Below are 20,336 nucleotides of genomic sequence, written 5' to 3' on the forward strand. Positions count from 1 at the left end.
AGAAACCAAGGGCAGTCCAGTGGAACACAGAGAGACCTTATCACTATCCTCTGGTGGGGAAATGAGGCACTGACAAGTGGGGAGGATGGGGAACTGTGTTAATGTTTTGGTACAATCATCTTCTCTTCACTGAAATAACCCAACAGCAACAAAACCCAGTACCGCCCTCTCCCCACACCTGATATAAATCAAATAATAACAGGAGTGACTTATGCACTCCCTGCCCGGTCCTTCAATCTGGCCTTCCCGTTAACACACGCACTGATTAAAGCACCTCTAATCTGCAGTCTGTGGAGACCTGCGGAGCCGGAGCAGCAGCGGGTGTGCAGCCTGATAAGCGCTGTTCGCTCAGTGCAGATGAAACTTTTAATATTTATAACTGCTGATTTTTTTTTTCCCTGATGCCTCCTATTGAGGGGAGGAAGGTGAAAGTTTAAAGATAAAAGCTTGATGAAAGGCCAGGTGGAATGTTTTTTCCAAGGACAGGCAGGGGCTTAAAGCAATCTCCACCTAAGGGCTGGTTTAAGGATGCTGCTTAGGCAGGTGTAGGCTCACAGATGGGGGGTGAAGGCTCTAGAAGACCTTCCAGGCTTGTCTAAAGCACCCAGGCTTTATTTAAGCTTTAAACTTCTCTGAGCTGCCTGCGGTTTTTGCCTCGTCTGCACCAAACACAGCGGGGCGGTGCCTGGGACTGTTGGCATTACTGTGAAATAACTAAGTCAGACCAGGTCAGGTGCACATACTTAAATAGAGTGCTAACGGCATTTCCAACTCAGCACCGAAATACGCCGAGAGATCTGAAAACACCGTGTCAGCCCAACCCCGTGACGCAGTGTCAGCCCAAGGCCCAGCGGGAGCCGGAACAGCCAGCGCACCGGGAACGCGCCCCAAAAAATAAACCGCACCTCGCTCCAACCCAGTCTCCTTTAACTGCGGTACAGCGTTCAAGATCCACAGCTGGTGAAACATTGAGAAGATGCCAGTGCCTTCGCAGTCCTCCTCCTGGGAAAAGGCAAACCCTCCCGTTCCCAGGAGCGTCCCCCTTCAGCTGTACTGATATTTTAGCCAGTGGTCCCTCGGTCTCCCAGGGCTCTGCCCGCACGGCACCACAGGCTGCTCCCCGGGCAGGGTACCGGGTACCCCGCTTGGTGCCAGGGGACCCCGGGGTGACAGATGCCCAGGGTTTGCAGCCCTTTGGATGCTGTGCTGGCACCGATCCTGCTTACCCTCCATCCAGATACTGGAAGCCAACCAAACTCCCTCATTTCCAACACCACCAGACCTGGACTTGCCCCGCGCCCAAAGGGTTTAATGTTTTGTGCATTTAAAAGAATCCTGACATTCCCGAGTGTCGATATTATGAAAGACATGAATGACACTGCCCAGCAGTAACTTCTGACAGATATAACTGGGCCAACCTGAGTAAAACAAAAAGATGCAAAGTTATTAAATATATATATTAACTCATTTCACCTGAAAGATGATAAACTTACATACTTCTTTCAAAGGTAGTTATGTGGTCCTCATTAGCATCAGAGCACTTCAAAATGTTTAATGAACACATGCATACAACGTCCATATGATACAGGAAAACGCGTTTCAGAGCTGAAATACGGGCTTGGGTGAACCTGACCTGAGGCCCCTCAAATTGTAAGTTATCTCAGCCATTCCGCCTCCCTACCACAGATCCCAGAAATCACAGGAAAAAGAAAAGCAGGCTGGCCAGGGAGGAGACAGGATTGCCTTTTCACAAAAGAATAACCAAGAGTAAGACTTCTTTAAAACAACAAAAATGCAAATGCTGAAAAACATTCCAAGTGAATGCAAAAGCATCAGAGAAAAGAGGCAGAGCTCTGTACACCGAGGACACGGCCACTGTGTGGGAAGCACGCAGACAACCGGACGAAGAAAACACACCCCTCAGAGTCTCCAGGACAGCTGCAGTTCTCCTTGACTAAAACACACTTGTCTGCCAGAAATTACATTTCTTGGCCTTTGCTTTCTTGACTGTATTCTTCTCCTCCACAAAATATGATTTCGAAATATGCAAGCAGAATTAAAGTCTAATGAGATAACAGTAAGTTGTTTAAAATGATTAAGAAAAGAAGTCCTGAGTGAATTAATCGGCATTCTTAATAAGGAGTTTATCTCAAACTTAAAACCTTGGGGAAAAAAAAAAAACTATCAGAAGGAATTTCTGCATGACTTCTGGAACTATATGAAAAATCCAAATTAACAAAACCACCGACTGATCAGTGGACTAGCTAAAACTTGATTAGCACCTGGATACACTCTGGCCACAGCTCCTACAACACTTGCAGGCTGCAAGCAATACTACATTAAGCTGCTTATCATTCTGAAGCAAAAAAAAAAAATCCAGGATTAGACATACCGCCCACTGCACATCATTTGGCCTCCCTGGCTACAGCAGTCACCAGGATTATCTGCATTTCCAAAGCTCATGAGCATTTTGGCTTAAGCAACATTACAGCATGAGATGGATGTACATGCAAGAACATCAGCAACACTTCATAGATGGAATTATTGAGCATCCTCTGCCAGCTGGTTTTGACAAATCAGAGCTTTCACTGCCTCAAACAGGGGAGCGTGAAGACGAGTGCACAGGAAGCTAAACATCCATCTGAAGATGCGTGTTTAAAAGTGTATATAAAAAATATAATTGGAATACCATCAGGTGTTTACAGCTATGTACCAAAGTCACTTGTACAAACAGGTTGTCAGCTCTAGTATAAAAGTAATACGTGAAAAATAAGAGCAGTAGAGACTGCAATTCCCCGCAGCCCTATGGAACGGCAGCCGATGGTCTGTCAGCGCAGTCGCTGATCACAGCCAGCGTCAGCAGCTTTGGAGAAAACGCTGGAATCCCAGCAAGGAACAGGCCCAGAAAACTTTGCCCTGACCAAAAATCCCTCCCAAGTATCAGGCAGCGATATGCAAGCATGAGAAACACGGAGCGGCAAAACAGTCCATCCATGGGTAGCGGCAGAGGGCACTGAGCAAGGCTGCACCTTTCTCAAGGGTCCAGCTCTCGTCGCATGGAGATGCTCAAAGGCAGAATCGCCCAGCACAACACGTGAGCTCTGCGCATGTCCTAAGATCAGTCAGTTGTGCAGAGGTGTTTATAGGAGATCACGTCAATCTAAAGCGAAGTGCTGTGCAAAAATATCATTTTTCTTCCCAAACAAACCTCGTATTTGCTCAAACTCCAGGGGCACATCAGCAGCCTTTTTCTTTACTTCTTTATCAAAAAGCTACAAAATAAAAAATAGGATATTGGCAAAACTCAGTACAAGCTTCTCACCCTGGCAATTCCACCGCTCACTCTGACCTCTTAAAAGATCCAGCAAGAAACCTTTAAGTAGCACCCAGCCCTGTTACCACTGCTGCCTCACGCACCATTCTTTAATGGATATTCTCCCATTTTCCCTGGCCCTGGGTAACCCAAAGTCAGTCTGTGCTCCTCCCCAGCAGCAAGGCTGACACGGCTGCAGTGCCCAGGAACCCGTCTCCTTTCCTCCAGCTCAAACCACCCACGAATGCACAGCAACCCCACCTCGTACGCCGAGAGCTCCAGCAGCCCCGAGATGTCATCCTCCAGCTCAGACAGCGACCGGTTCAGCACAGCAGCTGCCCTGGCCACCTCTGGGTGATAATGGTTTTGTAAAGTCTGAAAAAGCAAAACAAACAGGAGACGATCTAGCAAGTACAGCCCCTTACACAAAACCTTTGTAGTATTTAAACGTAAAGGGATAATCCTGACATTACGGTTTTAGAGCCATCAGGAGTAATTTAACCGATTTCAGCCTTCATACACCATCCTACAAATGATCCAGGTGAAAGGTGAATGCTACAATCTTCTCCAGCATTTTTAAATCCATTTCTACAAGATGACCTAGCTGTACCCAATTAATTTCCATCAGTGCTCAGCAAGTTCCTCTCTCTCCTCCAAAGCAAATAAAAAGCCTCAAACACTTTCAGCTATTTAGCCTGTTTCAGCTGTTAACTGCAACTTTTCAGCTGCACGGTCAGTTGTGTGCGCACAAGTCACCTACTAATTAGCACGTACGATTCCTCCAGAGTGTGGAATCCTTTGCCTCTCATGCTGGGATAGAAAAGGATGCAGAATAAAAGATGAGCCAGAAACTCATCTCACTTGCAAGACATACGCCAGGAGTTTCTTCCAAGCGGGACTGCCCACTGCCAACGCGTGTTGAGGATGCGGGAAGGCTGCAAGAAGCCCACGCCAGATGCAGATGTTCCTTTTTTGCTGACATACCTGAATCTCCCAGAGACAGCTCTCCAAAGCCCGGCTTTCAGATGGCTCCTCCTCCTCCATAACATACGGATCTTCTGACATATCTAAAGAAATAAGAGGTACAGAGCTAACAGCTCCTATGTGACGTACACACCCACAAAGGGAGCCCAGAGCAGTGCTGCGGCCAGAGTTGCTCTTTTCCAAAACATGTCGGGCTCAGGAAACGCTGACGGCCCCGCACGGCTCGGGAGGCACTCGCTGTTTGCAGCACTACAGGTTCATGCTGAAGAGCACGGGAAGCAGGGCAGAAAGAACTGGAACAGTCTGATGCAAAGGGCATCTCAGGCAGCTTCGAACGGTCACAACTGATGTTCGACACTGGTCAGCTAAATCGCAGAGCGATGGAGTAAAAACTCAGGAGGCTGCTGAGGCCCCAGTGGGATCACCGACACAAAACCACTACAGGCTGAAATCAAAGAGGTCTCTGGTCTCTGCAATCATTTTTTTTTCTCATTTCTTGGGATGAACAAGACCAGCTCGGTGTCTGGGACAGCCCCCGCAGCGTGTTAGCGTTTGTAAGCCGCCTGGCTCTGCGTGCGAGGCTCAGAGCGGCGGAGGCCGGGGAGCCGACTGCGAGGGCTCAGAGCAGCTACACAGGCAGGTCCTCACGGTCAGAGAACTCGCAGGAGCAGCCTGCGGCCTTTGCACAGCTCGGGCCACTGAGGGATCCTTCTAACCCTCAGAACTGGGCTCGGGATCTCCCCTCCTCTTCCACGTGAATCCTGCTCCTTATGTTGTCTAAAGGCGCAACGCAGAGCTCCCCTGCCCACCTCTCCTCTTACCCTGCGGCCCGCCAGGTCTGTGCACCAGCACTCTGCACGCCGGGTGCCTCCGAAACAGGTTGCAGATGAAGGGGAGGACCATGAGCAGAGCCTCGGGAGGAGCCGTCAGGGCCAGCCGGGCCAGGCGCTTCAGGAACGCGGCCACCAGGTAGGCCGGCAGGTGGCTGTTGAGAGCAGAGAGCAGCGTGAGGGAGCCCTGGCACCCCAACCACGGCACCTCAACCGCCACCTCGTTTGTGGGGTTTGTGGGGGCTACGGAGTAAAGAGAAGCTGCGAGAACCCTGGTCTCAAGCAGTAATATGGGGTCTAGTGCGCTCTCTGGAACAAATCTGGGAGCGTTTCCATTGAATCCATGAATAATCTCAAATCACCCTGCGGTTCAAGCCGACGCGTGGCACCGCTCCAGGCACCCGCCGTGGCCAAGCGCAGCTCTCGTACGCGGCCGCTCATGGGCTTTATTCAGTCATTTCATAAACTTCGCAGTGCTTGGCCAGGCAACCTTAATTATATTCTTCAAACGTCATTTTGTGGGTTTAATTAATACACAGGCCACGGTGTTAAGCATACGTAATGCTTCCAGGACTAAAGTAAGCGGCGCAGCTGTTAACAGGAACATAAAGCTGCTGTAATGTAAATGTGCAGGATAGCTGTTCTTTTTATGGTAAAAATGCAAATTTCTAACAGCAATCAGCGCATTTAAGCACTTTCTTCTGGTCAGATGAGCCAGATGAAAGATGACAATTTTCAGCTACGCCTGCAGGCTCAGCAAAGCCGCCCGCGGGACAACATCAACCAGACCCTGGCACCCGCTCCAAAGCGCACTCGGAATACAAGGGGTTGATATAAGCGCCTAGTGCTGAAATGTAAAGAGTTACTTTTGGTTTGGTTTATAACATGTGATGGCAACTATATGACCAGCTGCTCATCTAGTTTCTTCCTGGTGTACAGGGAATTGACAGCATCAAGACAGTGTCAATCGCTTTATCTTTCAATGTTACATGTCTGCAAAAGGTCATCAATTTATCAACAGCTTTATGATCTATAAAAAGCCTGCAAATGTTACTTTTCCATATTCATAGACAGAAAATCATCACTTTCAGCCAAAGGTGAATACACATCAAAATACATCCATAATCATTTGCAGATCAAACTCAGATAACTAACTGCATTTTTACTTTCTGAAATTGATGGCTGTGTGGCAAATCTTCAAAAACAGCACACGAAAAATTACACAACACTATAGGAACAGTCTTGGACTCAGTTTTCTCTGTAAAAATGAGTCTAACCCAGTAGTCGCACTGAATACATTATATCCAGACACGTGGGGGACTGTTCCAGAAGAGTCTCTGGCCAACAGAAAAGCAGGAGGAAAATACGTGAACGTACATAATAAAGAGGCTACTTACGACGATGACAAAAACAGATCGAGCAAATGGAAAAAGCGGGCTCGGTACTTCACGTGATATATGGAAGGGTCTAAAAGACTGTACAGCTTTTTGTAAAAGTCAGGATATTCCCTGTTAAAAAAGGAAAAAGAGAACATGCAGTGCTGACCAGTGCTGTACAATGGGACCACGCTGTGTCTGAAGGTTGCTGTGCTTTCATTACAGGCCACCCCACAGCCACCGCTTGGAAACGAGCCGTAAGGTGAATTTACGGCTCTTGCAGCGCTCAGCCATCTTCAGGACATGAAGCTATGTCCATCGACTGCAAATGGTACGGGATCCAGTGGCAGGCACACCAGAGACTACAGCTTCACCGTGTAACCAGATCAATAGGAATCGATTTTCAAGTGCTGAGCAACCACAGTCTGCACAAGAGGATATTTGGGCTCAGCTGGAAAAAGGTCAAGCTATCAAAAGAGCTCAGTCTCCAAGCAGCTGAGCCTCTTGTGCAGAGTTTGGCTTTCTCACGGAGAAATTGTAAAACCTGATGGTGTGGAGAATCTATTTCAGTTCCTTTTACCTAAAGATACAAGTGCAAAACCCCATGTTCCTTTAAACGAGATGCTCTTTTCACTTACAGATTATGCTGATGAATCAGAATAAACAATCCGTTTAAGGCCAGAAGACTGATTGCTCCACCTGTAAGAAAGCAGGCAGGTATCAACACAATAAGAAAATAAATACCAGCTTTGACTTGTTTCTATGATAAAGCCTTCCCACGAGGAACACAAACCAAAGAGCACCTGAAATCAGAGCCAGCACGATGGCTGTAAGGTAACACAATTTCATCTAAAACCATCCAGAGGCTCGTAAGTCACTTACAAAGATTAAACTGCAGTTTAGAAGAACAGGCTCTGAAGGACTGAGAGACACAAACATGCTGCCCTAATCCCTCAGGAAACCCCCGCTGGGGAAGTAAAGGTCTCCTCAGAAAGGACATTTCTGTAGGAATCTGCACATCCTGAGTCTGGATGCAGCCCGGGTATCAGCATTGCTGGCTATATTTAAAAGAAATCACTCCAGTATACTACTCTTCCTAAAGCCTTAATTATGACCCTCCTTACGTACGAGGAGAAACGACACTAGCAAACACAGGTCAAAACATATCTCACTTTCAGGGACAACGGCGTTCACGCGAGTTCCCTAGCTGCATCCCAGCCCAGAGCCCATCCGTTTCATCATCCTGAGTGCAGCAGCCCTCCCACGTCCACACGTCCCACGCTGCAGAGCCTCACGAAGGCTAAACAGCCCGTTTTCACTCACCTACGCCATAGGCCACTGTCAAGAAGTCTATCATGAGGGTGGGTTCGTTCATGTAAGGCAGGATGGAGTCGTGCAGAATGACGAGGACTTTCTTGTAAAGGCCAGTGGGCAGCTGTGGAGGACAAAACAATACAGTGAAACAAGAGAACTCAGAGAGCAGCAGCAACCACGGCTCACAAAGGCAACGCACAAGCAAAGGACAACACAGAACGGCTGGTGGCAACAGTTCCCAAATGTTCCAAATTAAGTTCTTTCAAAGCAGTGGGTGCTGAAAACTAAAAGTGTCATCGCAGCTCAGGGGGTAAAACTGCAGGAGTGGGAAGTCACCAGAAAACCAGCTCGGGAACCTTCAGCTCGTGAGCAGAGGTCGTTCCGCTGCAGATCACTCCTCATGGGCAGACTTGGTCAAGGTGGGAAAAAAAGGCTGAGAGGAGAACAACAGCCCATGTCTGAGGCCGAGCTCCTGGCAGGGGAACGATCCAACAGAAACGGTGCTGGGCTGTTCTCAGCCAGCACTGAAAGCTCGTGGGGTCCCACTAACGCTCACCTTGTGCTTCAAAAAACTGAGCCACATCTTCTCAAACGCCTGCTTGTGTGCCTTCAAACAGAATTGCAAACAGCGAGTTAAACACCACGGTGTAGATAAAGCTCTATTTTCAGTAGATACCATTTCAACCCCCAAGCATCAAATGAACAGTTACCTGCAGCTTCGACACTTTCAACTCCTCCCAGTTATCTAACAAGAAAGGGAAAATGGATGGTGAACTTGAAATGGATTTTTCAAAAACTTAAATGACCCTTTTTTACCTAGTCCTTTGATATCCTAAAAATTTAGGCTGAAGTCCCTGTCTTATAAAAGGCTATGACAGACCCCACTGTATCCTGAGGAATGTGCATTTTGTAGGACTGTTTAGAATCACTGTGATCGCAGCAGCAGACAGTTTTCGTTAGCAATCAATAAGAAAGTCTTTACACAATAAAAACCCTAAACGTGATTTTCCTTGTCATACACAGTTCATCATGTGGAGCTTACTAACCTTGCTTCACCAGAAATTTGACCATGTCAGACTCTTTGTTCGGCATGTTAATGGGCGAAATGAGGGAAAATACGTTCTGCTGGTAAAACGGTAACGGCCTCTGAGAAAAAAAGCATATAATCAAACATGAAGCAAGTTCCACAACAGACAGTAAGACGCTGGACTTCAATATTGTCCTATTTCCCAAGCAGTTAATAAATTTAGGGAAGAAAAAGGAAAGGAAAAATACTGACAGCTGAACCACATACTGGTGTATTCTCTATCGCTGCCTTGTCCTGGAGTATGACTTGTTTGCCTGACACAAAACCTGGCTCTGAACTAGTTCTGGTTTAGCAGAACTGGCAGAACCAACTAAAGAAAACAGACTCTTCTTCTGCACCAGAGAGAGAACAGAATTAAAATTTCTGTGTGTGGTACCCAAGCTGCAGATATTTGAGTAAAACAGAAGCTAGAGCCCAAACCAGAAGGATTTGCAAGAACAGCAGGATGTGTGTCCTGCATGACTTCTAATTTCAGCCTGAAGATGGTCTTAGCGTAATTGATGCACATTGTGAGCAAGAAAAAAAAACCAATGCCTTCAAGTGGGCACAGTCATTTCTCTTGCTTCTAAAGTCTGTCCATATATCACTAGCTCCTCCCTGCTTTACGCACAAGATCCACATTTCAGAGCAGTTTATCCAGACCCACCTCAACAGTCACAATTTAATACCTCTTTTGTCTTCTGCATGACTTGCCCAATGCTCTCGGTGACCGCCTTCGTCACAAAGTACCGAATGTCGTCATACTCCATATATTCTTGAAAGCGAGAGATCAGGAGAGAGGCGTCCTCGTTCAAGGGAAGCAAGCCATCGACCACCACCTACGGGAGGTTTGCCAGGCACAGCAGCAGGTCAGTGTCTCAGAGTGCTGAGGCAGCCGGGCTGCGACGGCTGGGGCGTCCCCGTGCTTCTGAACGGCAGCAGCGTTGCGCTTGACCCACAGCAACGTCCACCAGCCACCTGACGGGCCCTCCTGACCTCAGAGATGGGCCCCCTCTATCAAAAAGTGTCATTTAGAAATGACGCGGTGGCTGAGCGAAGGGCAGTACCTGTCCTCTCATCCCGCAATCCTCGCAGGTGAGGCCAGGGACTCCGAAAAAACACCTTATAAACACTGAGGAGCGCAGCTCGACCCTGTACGAGGCGGTGGCTCCCGCCCCCGCAGGTGCCACCCTGGACAGAAGCCGGCGGTGTCTCTAGACCAGCCCACCCGCATCCCACCCAAAACCTCCTCGCGGGAACGCAGCCCTGGGGAAGCTGGGCAGGCGGGCCGCGTGCGCCACCGCCTCACTGACCGGGAGAGCTGCTCCGCCGTGCGCCTCACCTTAAGGAGCTCACGAGGAAAAGTTAAACTCCCTTTCCACTCTGCTTTGATCAACGGATATTTTGCCTCCAACTCAACAAACTTCATGAGGGTGCAGAGTGCCAGTTCCTTTTAAAAAAAAAAAACAAAACACAACAGAAAATACCCACCTCAGCAAGGGCACCAGGGGTCAAACTCAAAGGAGGCAACTTCTGAAAGGTGGAAGAGTTAACTGGGACGCTCTTTGCCGAGAAAGCGGCACGGGCTGGTGAGCGGCGGCGAGCCGGAGCACGGCGATGTCCCGCAGCACCGCGACGTCGCCCAGCACCGCGATGTCCCGCAGCACCGCGACGGCGCACAGCACCGCGATGTCCCGCAGCACCGCGACGTCCTGCAGCACCGCGGCGTCCCGCAGCACCGCGACGTCCTGCAGCACCGCGGCGTCCCGCAGCACCGCGATGTCCCGCAGCACCGCGACGTCCCGCAGCACCGCGATGTCCCGCAGCACCGCGACGTCCCGCAGCACCGCGACGGCGCACAGCACCGCGATGTCCCGCAGCACCGCGACGTCCCGCAGCACCGCGACGGCGCACAGCACCGCGACGTCCCGCAGCACCGCGACGTCCCGCAGCACCGCGACGGCGCACAGCACCGCGACGTCCCGCAGCACCGCGATGTCCCGCAGCACCGCGACGGCGCACAGCACCGCGACGTCCCGCAGCACCACCTGCCCTCCCCCAGGGAAACGCTGGAGCGATAACTGCCCCGCCACGGACCCCGCGGGGGCCGGTGTCCCCGCAGCGGGCTCGGCACCCACCTGGACCGCGAAGGCGTCGTGGCCCAGCAGCTCCGCCAAGCTCTGCAGGCACTCGTTGTAGCGGTGCCGCATCCAGATCTTGTACTTGTCCTCGGCGCTGCAGCTCTCTGCGGGGCGAGACACGGGCCGGCCCTGCAGCTCGGCGCACCGGGACGGGCCCCGCCGCGGGCGCTGCCCCCGCACACCCCGCAGGAGCCGCCCCCGGCCCGACTCACCGGCCAGCGAGGCCTCCTGGGCGGGCAGGTCCCCCACGAACAGCTCCCCGCGCTCCAGCAGCGCCCCGAACAGCCGGCTGCACGTCCTGCCGGCGCACAGCACCTCGGCCTGCTCCCGGCCCTGCGGGACAGCGCGGCGCTCAGCACAGCCCGCGCCCCGCGCCCCGCGCCGGCTGCGAGCCCTCCGCCCCCGAGCCCTCCGCCCCCGCCCGCCCCGCCCGCACCGCCAGCGGCTCCAGGATCTCGAAGACGCGGTTGGCGTTGCGGCGGCTGCCCAGCACGGCCTCCAGCGCGGCGGCGAGCGCGGCGCCCGCCATGCTGCCGGGGAGCAGGAAGGGGCGGCGAGCAGGAGGAGCCGCCGGCCGCTCCGCCCGCGGGCGGGGCCGCGGTTCGAGTCCCGCTCCCGCCGCTGCACCCACCGCAAAACCGCAGCTTTTAGGGACCACAGAAAAGTTTGGGTTGAAGGGCCCCTCCCAGCTCCCCCAGGGCCACCCCTGCACCAGGGACATCTGCGCCAGCTCAGGTTGCTCAGAGCCCCGTCCAGCCTGGCCTGGGATGTCTCCAGGGACGGGTGACTGGGCCAGGCTCTCACCGCCCTCAGGCGCAACAATTTCTTCATGACGTCCAAAAAAAATTTCAAAAAGAGGGGATGGAAAAACCACCCGAAACCCCTCCTTTCCATGAAGCAGTTACAGAAGGGCAGGCAGGCGGTGTTATAAAAATGTACACTTTATTACACCTTCAGGTAGGATACATCACTATTCTTACAATCCTACTGGATCAAGTACAAATGCTTGTGTTCATCAGTTATTTACAGGTTGACTTCCTAACACACTCCTGGGAGAAAGACACATCAGAAGGAAAAAAAAAATAAAAAAAAGAAGGAAAAAAAGAAGTTATTTTTTTCTCATTAACTGACCTAAACAAGAAACAATTGCCTCTTTAGACACCAAATCAGACCGGCACAACGATGCAGCCCACGGTTTCCCCACTTTTCCAAGTGTTTCCCCCCCACCCAAATTTCATGCACATAATAAGAGCTAAACACTTAAAAGTAAGTCTGGGGCTAACTAAGCAATATTTTTGGATGAGCAACACTATACTGTACACAGGGTCAGTCATCTGTTACCACTGCATTTGCTTTGCATTTTAAACTATTCCGTTGCCAATGCTGCAGCTTCATGGCTACTAATGAAGTTCAGGTAATGGCACAAGCCAGCAGTTCAGCGGGGTCGGGCAATACGACTGCACAAACAGCTTAAAAAAAACCAACAATGCCCCTGTATTTGCAGACCTGAGGGTCCAAGAAAAAGAGGATGCAGGAGAAAAGAGGTATAAACTAAAATAAAAATTAAGAAAAAAAAAAAATCAGGAACGCTGCCAGACCCAGCGTTGGCAACCGCGACCTCCCCTGCCCGTGCTGTACCTATTCTGGGGAAATCAGGAGCTGACTGGGTTTCTTTCTTGTTTAAGCCATTTGGATTGCCAGGTGCCAACGGGTGTTACATACAGAGGTAAGAACAAAAGATATGCTTTCCTTGCCTCTAAATAGGCTCCCTGCCTAAAAGAGTAAAAAGATCACAGAATGGAAAAATAATTTTAAAACCATCTCAGAAAAGGAATGTTATAACTTTGTCTGAATTTTCCACATCATGCAGCTTTATGGCCAAAGTAAAACAAATCCATTCGAGCCACCAAGAGCTTTTTGATTCCTCACTCAGTGCTGTTTGCAAACAGTCTGGTTTTCATCTTACGCAAGAAAAGTAAAGAAACCCCCCACAGTCCTATGCAGGTTTTTGCTTTTTTTTTTTCTTTTTCATAACAATAAGGCAAACTGATTTGGAGGAAGAGGCCACGCTCTATTCGCATCCAAAATATCCACCTGAAGATACATTCATCATTAGCTTTAGTAAAAGAATAGTACAAAAGTTAGATCTTATTCTTTACACAGTTGAAGAATTAAGTCTTAGATTTAATTTCCCTTCTCCCCCTTCCCTCAGCCCCCCACCCCCCGAGCCGAAAGCTGAGTAGAAAGAACTGAACATTTAAACGTGTTGCAAGAGCAGAATGAAACTGGGAGATTAAATTCTATCAGTTGGAGAGCTTCCTTGACAGAAGTCCCATGAGAAACAGCTGTGGATCATTTGTTTAGCCGTATCCACCAAACCTTTTACCAAAAAAATGGGCTACACTTTAATACACATCTACTATCAACACAGTATTTACTCAGTTCATGCCTAAAATATCCATTAGCTTAAAGTGAAAGATGAGAATGAGGGCACAGGTTGGGTGATTCAGTAAACTGTACACAAAACTACTAACAAACATTTTAAAAGACTTACAAAAATGGAGAATGAAACTTTTTTTTTCCTTTTTAATTACATATACTTACAGGTTTTCACATTTATTGGCTAAACTTTGCAGGGAGCACTTCAAAGATGAGTTAGGTCTTCCAGAGGTATCTACCTCAATGGGGAACCCCACGCAGCTTTTCTACAGCTGGAAACACTTGGCTGTGTCAGCCCTGCTTGGATCTCTGAACGGCTTCACCGGGATATCGAGCGCACGTCCAAACTATAGCAAAGAACTGCATATTCCCACAGGCAGTTTATGGAACACTAACACAGACGGATTTTACTGACATTTATGGCATATTGCCATTTTACTTTTGCGAAGCTGGGCAGAATTTAACTGTAAGCAATGTTTGCTTTATCTGGTTCGAATGAGCACAGAGAACACTGGCAGAATGCGTCTTGTACAGATTTCGAGTGCTAAACAGTTGCTAATATGCTGAAGTTATGCAAGCGCTTCCATGTTTAAATGTTCACCAGCAAGAAACTTTCTGCTAAAAAAAACCACAGAGGTGGTTCGTCTTCATTTGGATGTTTGGAGTAGCTTCTCACTCGGCTGAGCAAACTAGAAATGCTGTGTTTCCCCGTTATTGCATTTAAATCATCGGTTCAACTCGGTTTAGTAGGAGCCTTTAATCTGACCGCGGGCGTCCTCATTTGGACTTTTGCTTGCTGATTCTGGGCTTCGGATGCTGCTGGTGTCTGGGCTGGATTCTGCACCCCCGGAGCCTGAATCTGGGGAGACGCTGTTGTCACCACCTGCTGCTGGATCAGCTTCTGCTGCACGACCTGCGCGGTCGCAGTGGTTGCAGGAATCACCTGGACCTGCTGCTGACCTGCTGTCGTCTGGGAAAGTGTCACGGTTTGGGGTTGAGCTTGTACCTACACAGGAAGATAACAAGACAATTACAAAATCATAGCTTGGCATTAAACTGAGCATCCACTACATTTCTGCTCTACAGTGAGCATCTTACTTGGTATCAGAGCAGATATACAGCAGCTGACTCAGTATTCACACAATTCGTTTCTATAGAAGAGAACTTGCTACATGCTTCAAAAATACTGCCTATGCCACACATACGGTGAAAAATACACACATTCCAAAGAGATGAGCTTTCAATAGGATTGTGTTTCTAGTGCTGTATTTGACAAGCACAAAACCTACCTGTTGGGAAACTGAAACCATCTGTTGAATGTTGGCAACAGCAGCCTGTTGCTGGACCACTTGGGGAAGTTTTGCAACCTGTAGTGACATGAAATAAAGAAAGATTTGGTCAAAACAAAAAATTGCTAATAGCAGCAACACACTGTATGTATCAAAACTGCTACCAAGTGAAAACCTTCCCCAAGTCCTGTTCGTGGTAAGTTGGACCTTGGCATTCTCGGTGATACTGAACTTCCATTAAAAAACTTTTTAGATCAGTGTACTGGAGAACTCAGCTAGGAGAGGAAGAGGAAAAGTCATATTTTCAGTTTTAACTGCAACAGACTCACTTCCTCCTAACTATATATAAAACTGAAGAAAGCACAGAACTTCTAATGGGTGGTATTATCTTCAATATACTTTTGAAAGAGTCAGGCCTCCAGTTCCTCCCCTGGATGACACTGATGCCGCAGGCAGACACCTGCAGCTGCTCTGCCCGCCACAGGCTGGACTGGGACACGGCGCCAGAAAACATGAACAGCTCTGGCTGAACTGCCCTTAGGAAATACAGTACGGAATTCCTCGTGTAATAAAAAGGAGGGACAATTTATTTCTTTTAAGGAGGAAAAGTGAATTTATGGCTTAGTTCCTCTGACCTGCTACAAGACCATGTGTTCAGCACCAAAGAATTTTATTACAAAGTCAATTTAAACAAATGTGTGACTAGAATTAATAGAGTGGGTGCTAAAATGCTACGTCACCTGTCATCTCTACAATCCTCCAGTCACCGCAGAGTTTAAAGCTGTAAACCTGTGTTACCTGTACCTGAATCTGGGCCTGCACTTGCTGAGTTCCACCTGGTTTCTGGGTTTGGGAAATTGGAGTTGTTAAGAACTGTGTTTTAATGGCAGGCTGTGTAGTATAAGTTACTTTTTGTTGCTGTGAAGTCTGCTGTTGGGTCTGGACCGTAACCTGTTGAGCATTTATCTGCACAAGAGAAAAAAAAGCATCAATTACTACAAAACACATGTATTTTAAAGAATAGGCATGTAGCTAACAAGACTAATTACATTTAATTATTGAAACAAAATACTCCCAGGATTAGTAATAGCAAAACGAGCACTAAGCAAAAGCTTTCATGCATTTGTACAAATATTATGAAACATTTAAAGCATTTACTGAAAAGGTTCATGCACAGGTACACTTCACACGACGACGCACTTCCAAAAAACCACATTGGTGGCTGATCGACAGCAAAGCCCACGAGAACGTGACATTTCAGGAGAAAAGTATATTTTACACAAATTATATTGTAAACAGTGAAAATCTTGGGGAACTTTCCACATTCAGTTATATTAGAAGTGACTAAAGACTATCTTAATCTTTATTACCTAAAGAAGAAAACCTAGTTTGGGGCATGAGAAATCACACCAAACCACAGTCTTACTTAAAGAAAATTAAGCACCTGACAAGGTACATGAGAAACTGTTCTCTTGAGGTATGGTTAAGATCCACCCCCAGAAATACCAGCTGACTCTGTAGGACTGTCCTCGTAATTCAGAACTGAAGCTTTTCAACCACAGAAGCATCAGGTAACCCAGAGGGAGAGCGAACAGCAAATACCTTTTGCTGCACAGCGGCTTGGCCCTGTGCCACCTGCGGCTGGATCGCTTTCTGCTGCTGCGCTGCTTGGTGGTGCTTGAGTTTCAGAAGCTGCTGGACATGCAGCGGCTGCGCAACAACCGTCTGGCCTCCTTAAAATCACAAACGTAATTAGAACTGTAAGAGTCTTCATTTTGCTGCTTTGTCCCAGTAATCACAGCTCGCAAACACAGATTGTGCCTTTTATAGACTTACACGTCTACATAACCTTGAGCACTAATAACCAACCGATTTTCATGGGAATAAGACACATTATTTTGACAGCGTTATCTAAGGGCATGAGTAAGCTAACTTCACGTTCTAACAATAATCTTACTACAGGAAAAATTCTGTCCACAGTAGAGGAGACAGTTATGAAATACAAGTGTTTCTATTTCCATTCTGCATTTAAAAAAAAGATGAAATTACTATATCTTTCTTTTTAAAACTATATCTGCTCACCTACTCTCGTGCACAGATTTTTTCAAAAACTCAACCATATCTGGCTAAAGAATCACGCTAACCTCCAGATTACAAGGAATGAGTACAATTCTCTTACCCCATTTTTGAACCAAACTGGAATTCAACCTCTATCACTTTAGTCTCTAAAAAGCCTGAGTGTCCCACAGAAGACATTATTCGAAACATCCTACCTTCAAAAAAGTGGGATTTAAAATTTTGTGGTGCTTTGGCAAGTCTGTTGCCATACCTGCTGCTTTCTGTGGCTGCCCAATAGCAACACTAATGCCTGCAACAGTGACAGGGAGCGTGGTGACTCCTGCAGACGAGACAACAGCAGCTGGAACAGACACCACCGGAGGCTTCGCCAGAGCAACCTGGGCTGTCTGCGGAGTCTGGGCCTGGATCTGTCCTTGTGCTTGAAGCTGGGAAGCAGGAACACGAGTCTAAGCAGTAAGGAATGAAGATTATTGTACTGGCACAAAAAATGTTTGCTGCATATAACAGATCATTATAAAGTGATAGTTGTAAATGTTTCTAAATATAATCGCTCCTTTACAGTAAAACAATTCAGAGAAGGTATCAGTGGGTAAGTACAATTTAAAGCTATTTATGTTACAGCTGTATCTTTTGTACTAAGTAATGCAAAGGGCACTCGTGAGTGCGAATGACCAGTATCCAGTTCATTTAAACCAGCAAAGAGAATAAGGTTTTTAAGGCTGTTTTTGCAAAGTAAAGACAACTTACAAGACGAGCAACTTGCAGGTTTGTCACAGTAGTGCCTGTGAGGACTGCGCCAGGACGAGGTGCCGTAACAGCAGCGAGTTGCTGAGTCTGCTGCTGCTGCTGCACTTGCACTTGTGCTGTTTGCTGCTGTGCCCCTTGCTGCGCCTGCTGCCCCGCCTGCTGCTGCGGGAGCTGCAGCTTCTGCTTCTGCAGCTTGAGCAGCTGTTCCTGCAAAGATAACACACTGCCATCATTTCTAATCTGTTAGGTGACAAGAGGAAAAAGAAAGGTAGATGAATCTGAAGTGTAAAGGAGAAACATTCTAAGCCAGACTTTAGTTAAGAAATGAAATTTTAGTAGGATCAAATTTAGGAAAGAGCTGCATTTCAGTCTAGCCCAAGAAAACAGGATACAACACACACTGCTAATGGTGCTTACAGCAACAATGAGAGTAACGTGCCACGTTACTCCAGAAGCATTTCCTCACCTGTGACAATTTGCCTACAGTTTTTATTTGAGCTGGAGACTGGGCTTGCGCCTGCGCCTGGATCTGCGGGACCTGCACCTGCGCCGCCTGCTGCTGCTGCTGCCGCAGGAGCTGGAAGTGAGCAGGGGTGATGGTTTTGCCAGACAGCTGGACTGTTGGTGTGGCTGTGAATAAAGACAGAACAAAACGCTCTGAAGATTCTCAACATTCTATTTAATTCACTGATTTCACCTGAAAAGCCAAACTGTTAAATGCATATTTTTCTGCTCCAGCATAGTTTGTGGACTAACTACAAATAACGACACATTAGCATAAACATGATGCGAAAGCAGAGGAAATAATAAAGTATATGCTCCTTTCTTCACAATGCTTTTTAGACAAGACAGTCAATTCTGATATTTTATGGCTAGATCATTAATGATATTTTTAATATGTAATTCTGGGGGCCAACCAGCTCTCTACTGCAACACTTTATCCAAAAATACTGGAGAAAAATGTAACCTGAGCACCAACAATAAAGCGAGTTAAAAATCATAGCATTGTTTAATTGTGCTGCCAACAAATCCAGACTTTCAACACTGTGGGGCTACAGTGGTGAAGCCACCTACAAATTCTGGAGCCCTTTATGTACCCTTGGAAAAAATCCCTAAACGCGAGATTATTACCTGGTGTAACTTGAGTCACCAAAGATCTTGTCTGGGTCTGCACAGGCGTTAGGTTTGTAGTCACTACTGCGGATGCTGTCACGGATGTCACTGCTCGAACGCCCTGGGTAGACGCGATGGTCACCAGCTCTGTGGAAGCAGCGGGTGCTGCTGCAGTTCGCTGCTGGGTATGGACCACCTGTGCAGCCGCGGTGCCTCCCGAGGTCTGGAAAAGAACAAAGTCTCTATTTCTCACAGCTTCCATACCTCACATACAGCTACGGAACCTTCTGGAAATGGACTATATAATTTTAGAAACAAACATCAAAAATACAAAAGCATTGCAAAAGCAAAGATGGTCCAAATCTTTCTAACGTATCTATCTCTTTGGGTATGTCTCAGAAATCAGCATCTGGTCAAGTCTTTTTCAAACAGGCTGATCACCAAACCCTTCACTACATTATAGAAATTTGATTTTACTTCCTTTCAATTTTTTGTTTTATCTTCCATAGCCTTAAATTATTAAAATAATAATAAAGATTATAATTAACAAAGCATAAAACAGTTACACGCTGGAAATGATAACAACATAATACATTGCCTGGGACAGCACTCATCTATGAACTATTTTTAACAGCAGGATCTATCAGATGCTTTGTTCTGATAAACTGTTCCAGTGTGTTCTGATATTTTGGCAAGAGAGAGGGGTTTGATACAGAATCACATGATGCCCACGAAATTTGCAAAAAGCAGAGTTTCTGATACCATGGCAAGCTGAAGAAGAAAACACATGCACTGACAAAACCCGCAGCCAAGATCAGTGCGGGGACGCAGCAGTGACGGGATGTACTCACAGTCAGCGTTCCAGGTATAACCGGTGACGCCAGCCGCTTGTTGATGGGCTGGAAGGTGGCAGCAGGGACTCCAGCAACCGTATTCACAATGACATTTCCACTCACCGTAGCTGAAATGCAAGCCAAGATTAAATATGAGATTCTCAAAGCAAAAATCCGAATGTCCTGTCATCTCCAATGCCTATTTATAAAGTCTTCTTACCAGTCTGTATACTTGTCCCCGTAACTGCTGTTTTGATTGTGCCCGCCTATTTAGAAGACAATTGAGGTAACAGTTCAGAAAAACAAGAAAAGAAAACCGAACACAGCTCTTATGCTACTATGCCATTTAACACAATGCTGTATTCCAGAAGTGATAAAATAAGAAAAACACAATAAAATACACAGATACTTCTGCCGTTGTTCATTCATTTTACGTATCAACAAGTGATGTACGTATCAGGATTCTGCCACACTAATGAGCAATTGGAGACCAGCGAAATGTTTGGTAAACACCATTTTGACATTCTTGTTAGCAGAAGGAGGGAGCAAAACATGAATATTCCTCTGGCACACCACAGCCAGCTGCTCACACGTGAACGTCAGCGAGCAGGAGGTGCACAGCACCTCCTCCCGGTCAGAACCCCTTCTCTGCCTGTTTCTGTAAAAGCTGTAGTGTCCTTGCCCTTCAACAAGCAAACCAGAGTCACTACTGCCTGCACACGTTAGTATGCAAACTGGATTGGCTCTAAAAACAAAAGCCTCAGACATGTCAGACTCATTAAAATGGACTCTAGATTTAAATAAACTCCGAA

At 47.5% G+C, this 20,336-nt stretch overlaps 2 protein-coding genes across 13 annotated transcripts in view; both read right to left on the reverse strand.

The window, feature by feature from the left end:
* Positions 1-1,355: 1,355 nt before the first annotated feature.
* On the reverse strand, positions 1,356-11,560 carry NOC4L (nucleolar complex associated 4 homolog). Its single transcript, XM_065646018.1, has 15 exons — positions 11,461-11,560; positions 11,237-11,357; positions 11,022-11,128; positions 10,226-10,333; positions 9,573-9,722; positions 8,864-8,963; positions 8,528-8,562; positions 8,374-8,424; positions 7,827-7,938; positions 7,142-7,202; positions 6,525-6,635; positions 5,119-5,282; positions 4,298-4,380; positions 3,575-3,688; positions 1,356-3,272 (listed from the first exon to the last, which is right to left on the reverse strand). The coding sequence occupies exons 1-15, from the start codon at positions 11,551-11,553 to the stop codon at positions 3,156-3,158; spliced, it is 1,527 nt and encodes a 508-aa protein (XP_065502090.1). The 5' UTR covers positions 11,554-11,560; the 3' UTR covers positions 1,356-3,155.
* A 410-nt stretch (positions 11,561-11,970) lies between these two features.
* The window catches only part of EP400 (E1A binding protein p400), a 46,948-nt gene continuing 38,582 nt past the window's right edge, over positions 11,971-20,336 (reverse strand). For 8 of the 12 annotated variants that reach the window (XM_065646177.1, XM_065646173.1, XM_065646176.1 and 5 more), the window contains 10 exons: positions 19,745-19,790; positions 19,543-19,652; positions 18,710-18,914; positions 18,045-18,208; positions 17,579-17,785; positions 17,082-17,277; positions 16,355-16,485; positions 15,557-15,718; positions 14,753-14,830; positions 13,248-14,469 (listed from right to left, as the gene is read on the reverse strand). In XM_065646177.1, the coding sequence (XP_065502249.1) occupies positions 14,197-14,469; positions 14,753-14,830; positions 15,557-15,718; positions 16,355-16,485; positions 17,082-17,277; positions 17,579-17,785; positions 18,045-18,208; positions 18,710-18,914; positions 19,543-19,652; positions 19,745-19,790 (1,572 nt within the window). In that variant the 3' untranslated portion in view covers positions 13,248-14,196. Of the gene's footprint in view, positions 12,074-13,247; positions 14,470-14,752; positions 14,831-15,556; positions 15,719-16,354; positions 16,486-17,081; positions 17,278-17,578; positions 17,786-18,044; positions 18,209-18,709; positions 18,915-19,542; positions 19,653-19,744; positions 19,791-20,336 lie in introns of those variants that run through there. The other 4 variants (XM_065646178.1, XM_065646170.1, XR_010607075.1 and 1 more) reach the window with 3 other exon arrangements.

Source organism: Caloenas nicobarica, chromosome 16, assembly GCF_036013445.1.
Source record: "Caloenas nicobarica isolate bCalNic1 chromosome 16, bCalNic1.hap1, whole genome shotgun sequence".
Lineage (NCBI taxonomy): Eukaryota > Metazoa > Chordata > Aves > Columbiformes > Columbidae > Caloenas > Caloenas nicobarica.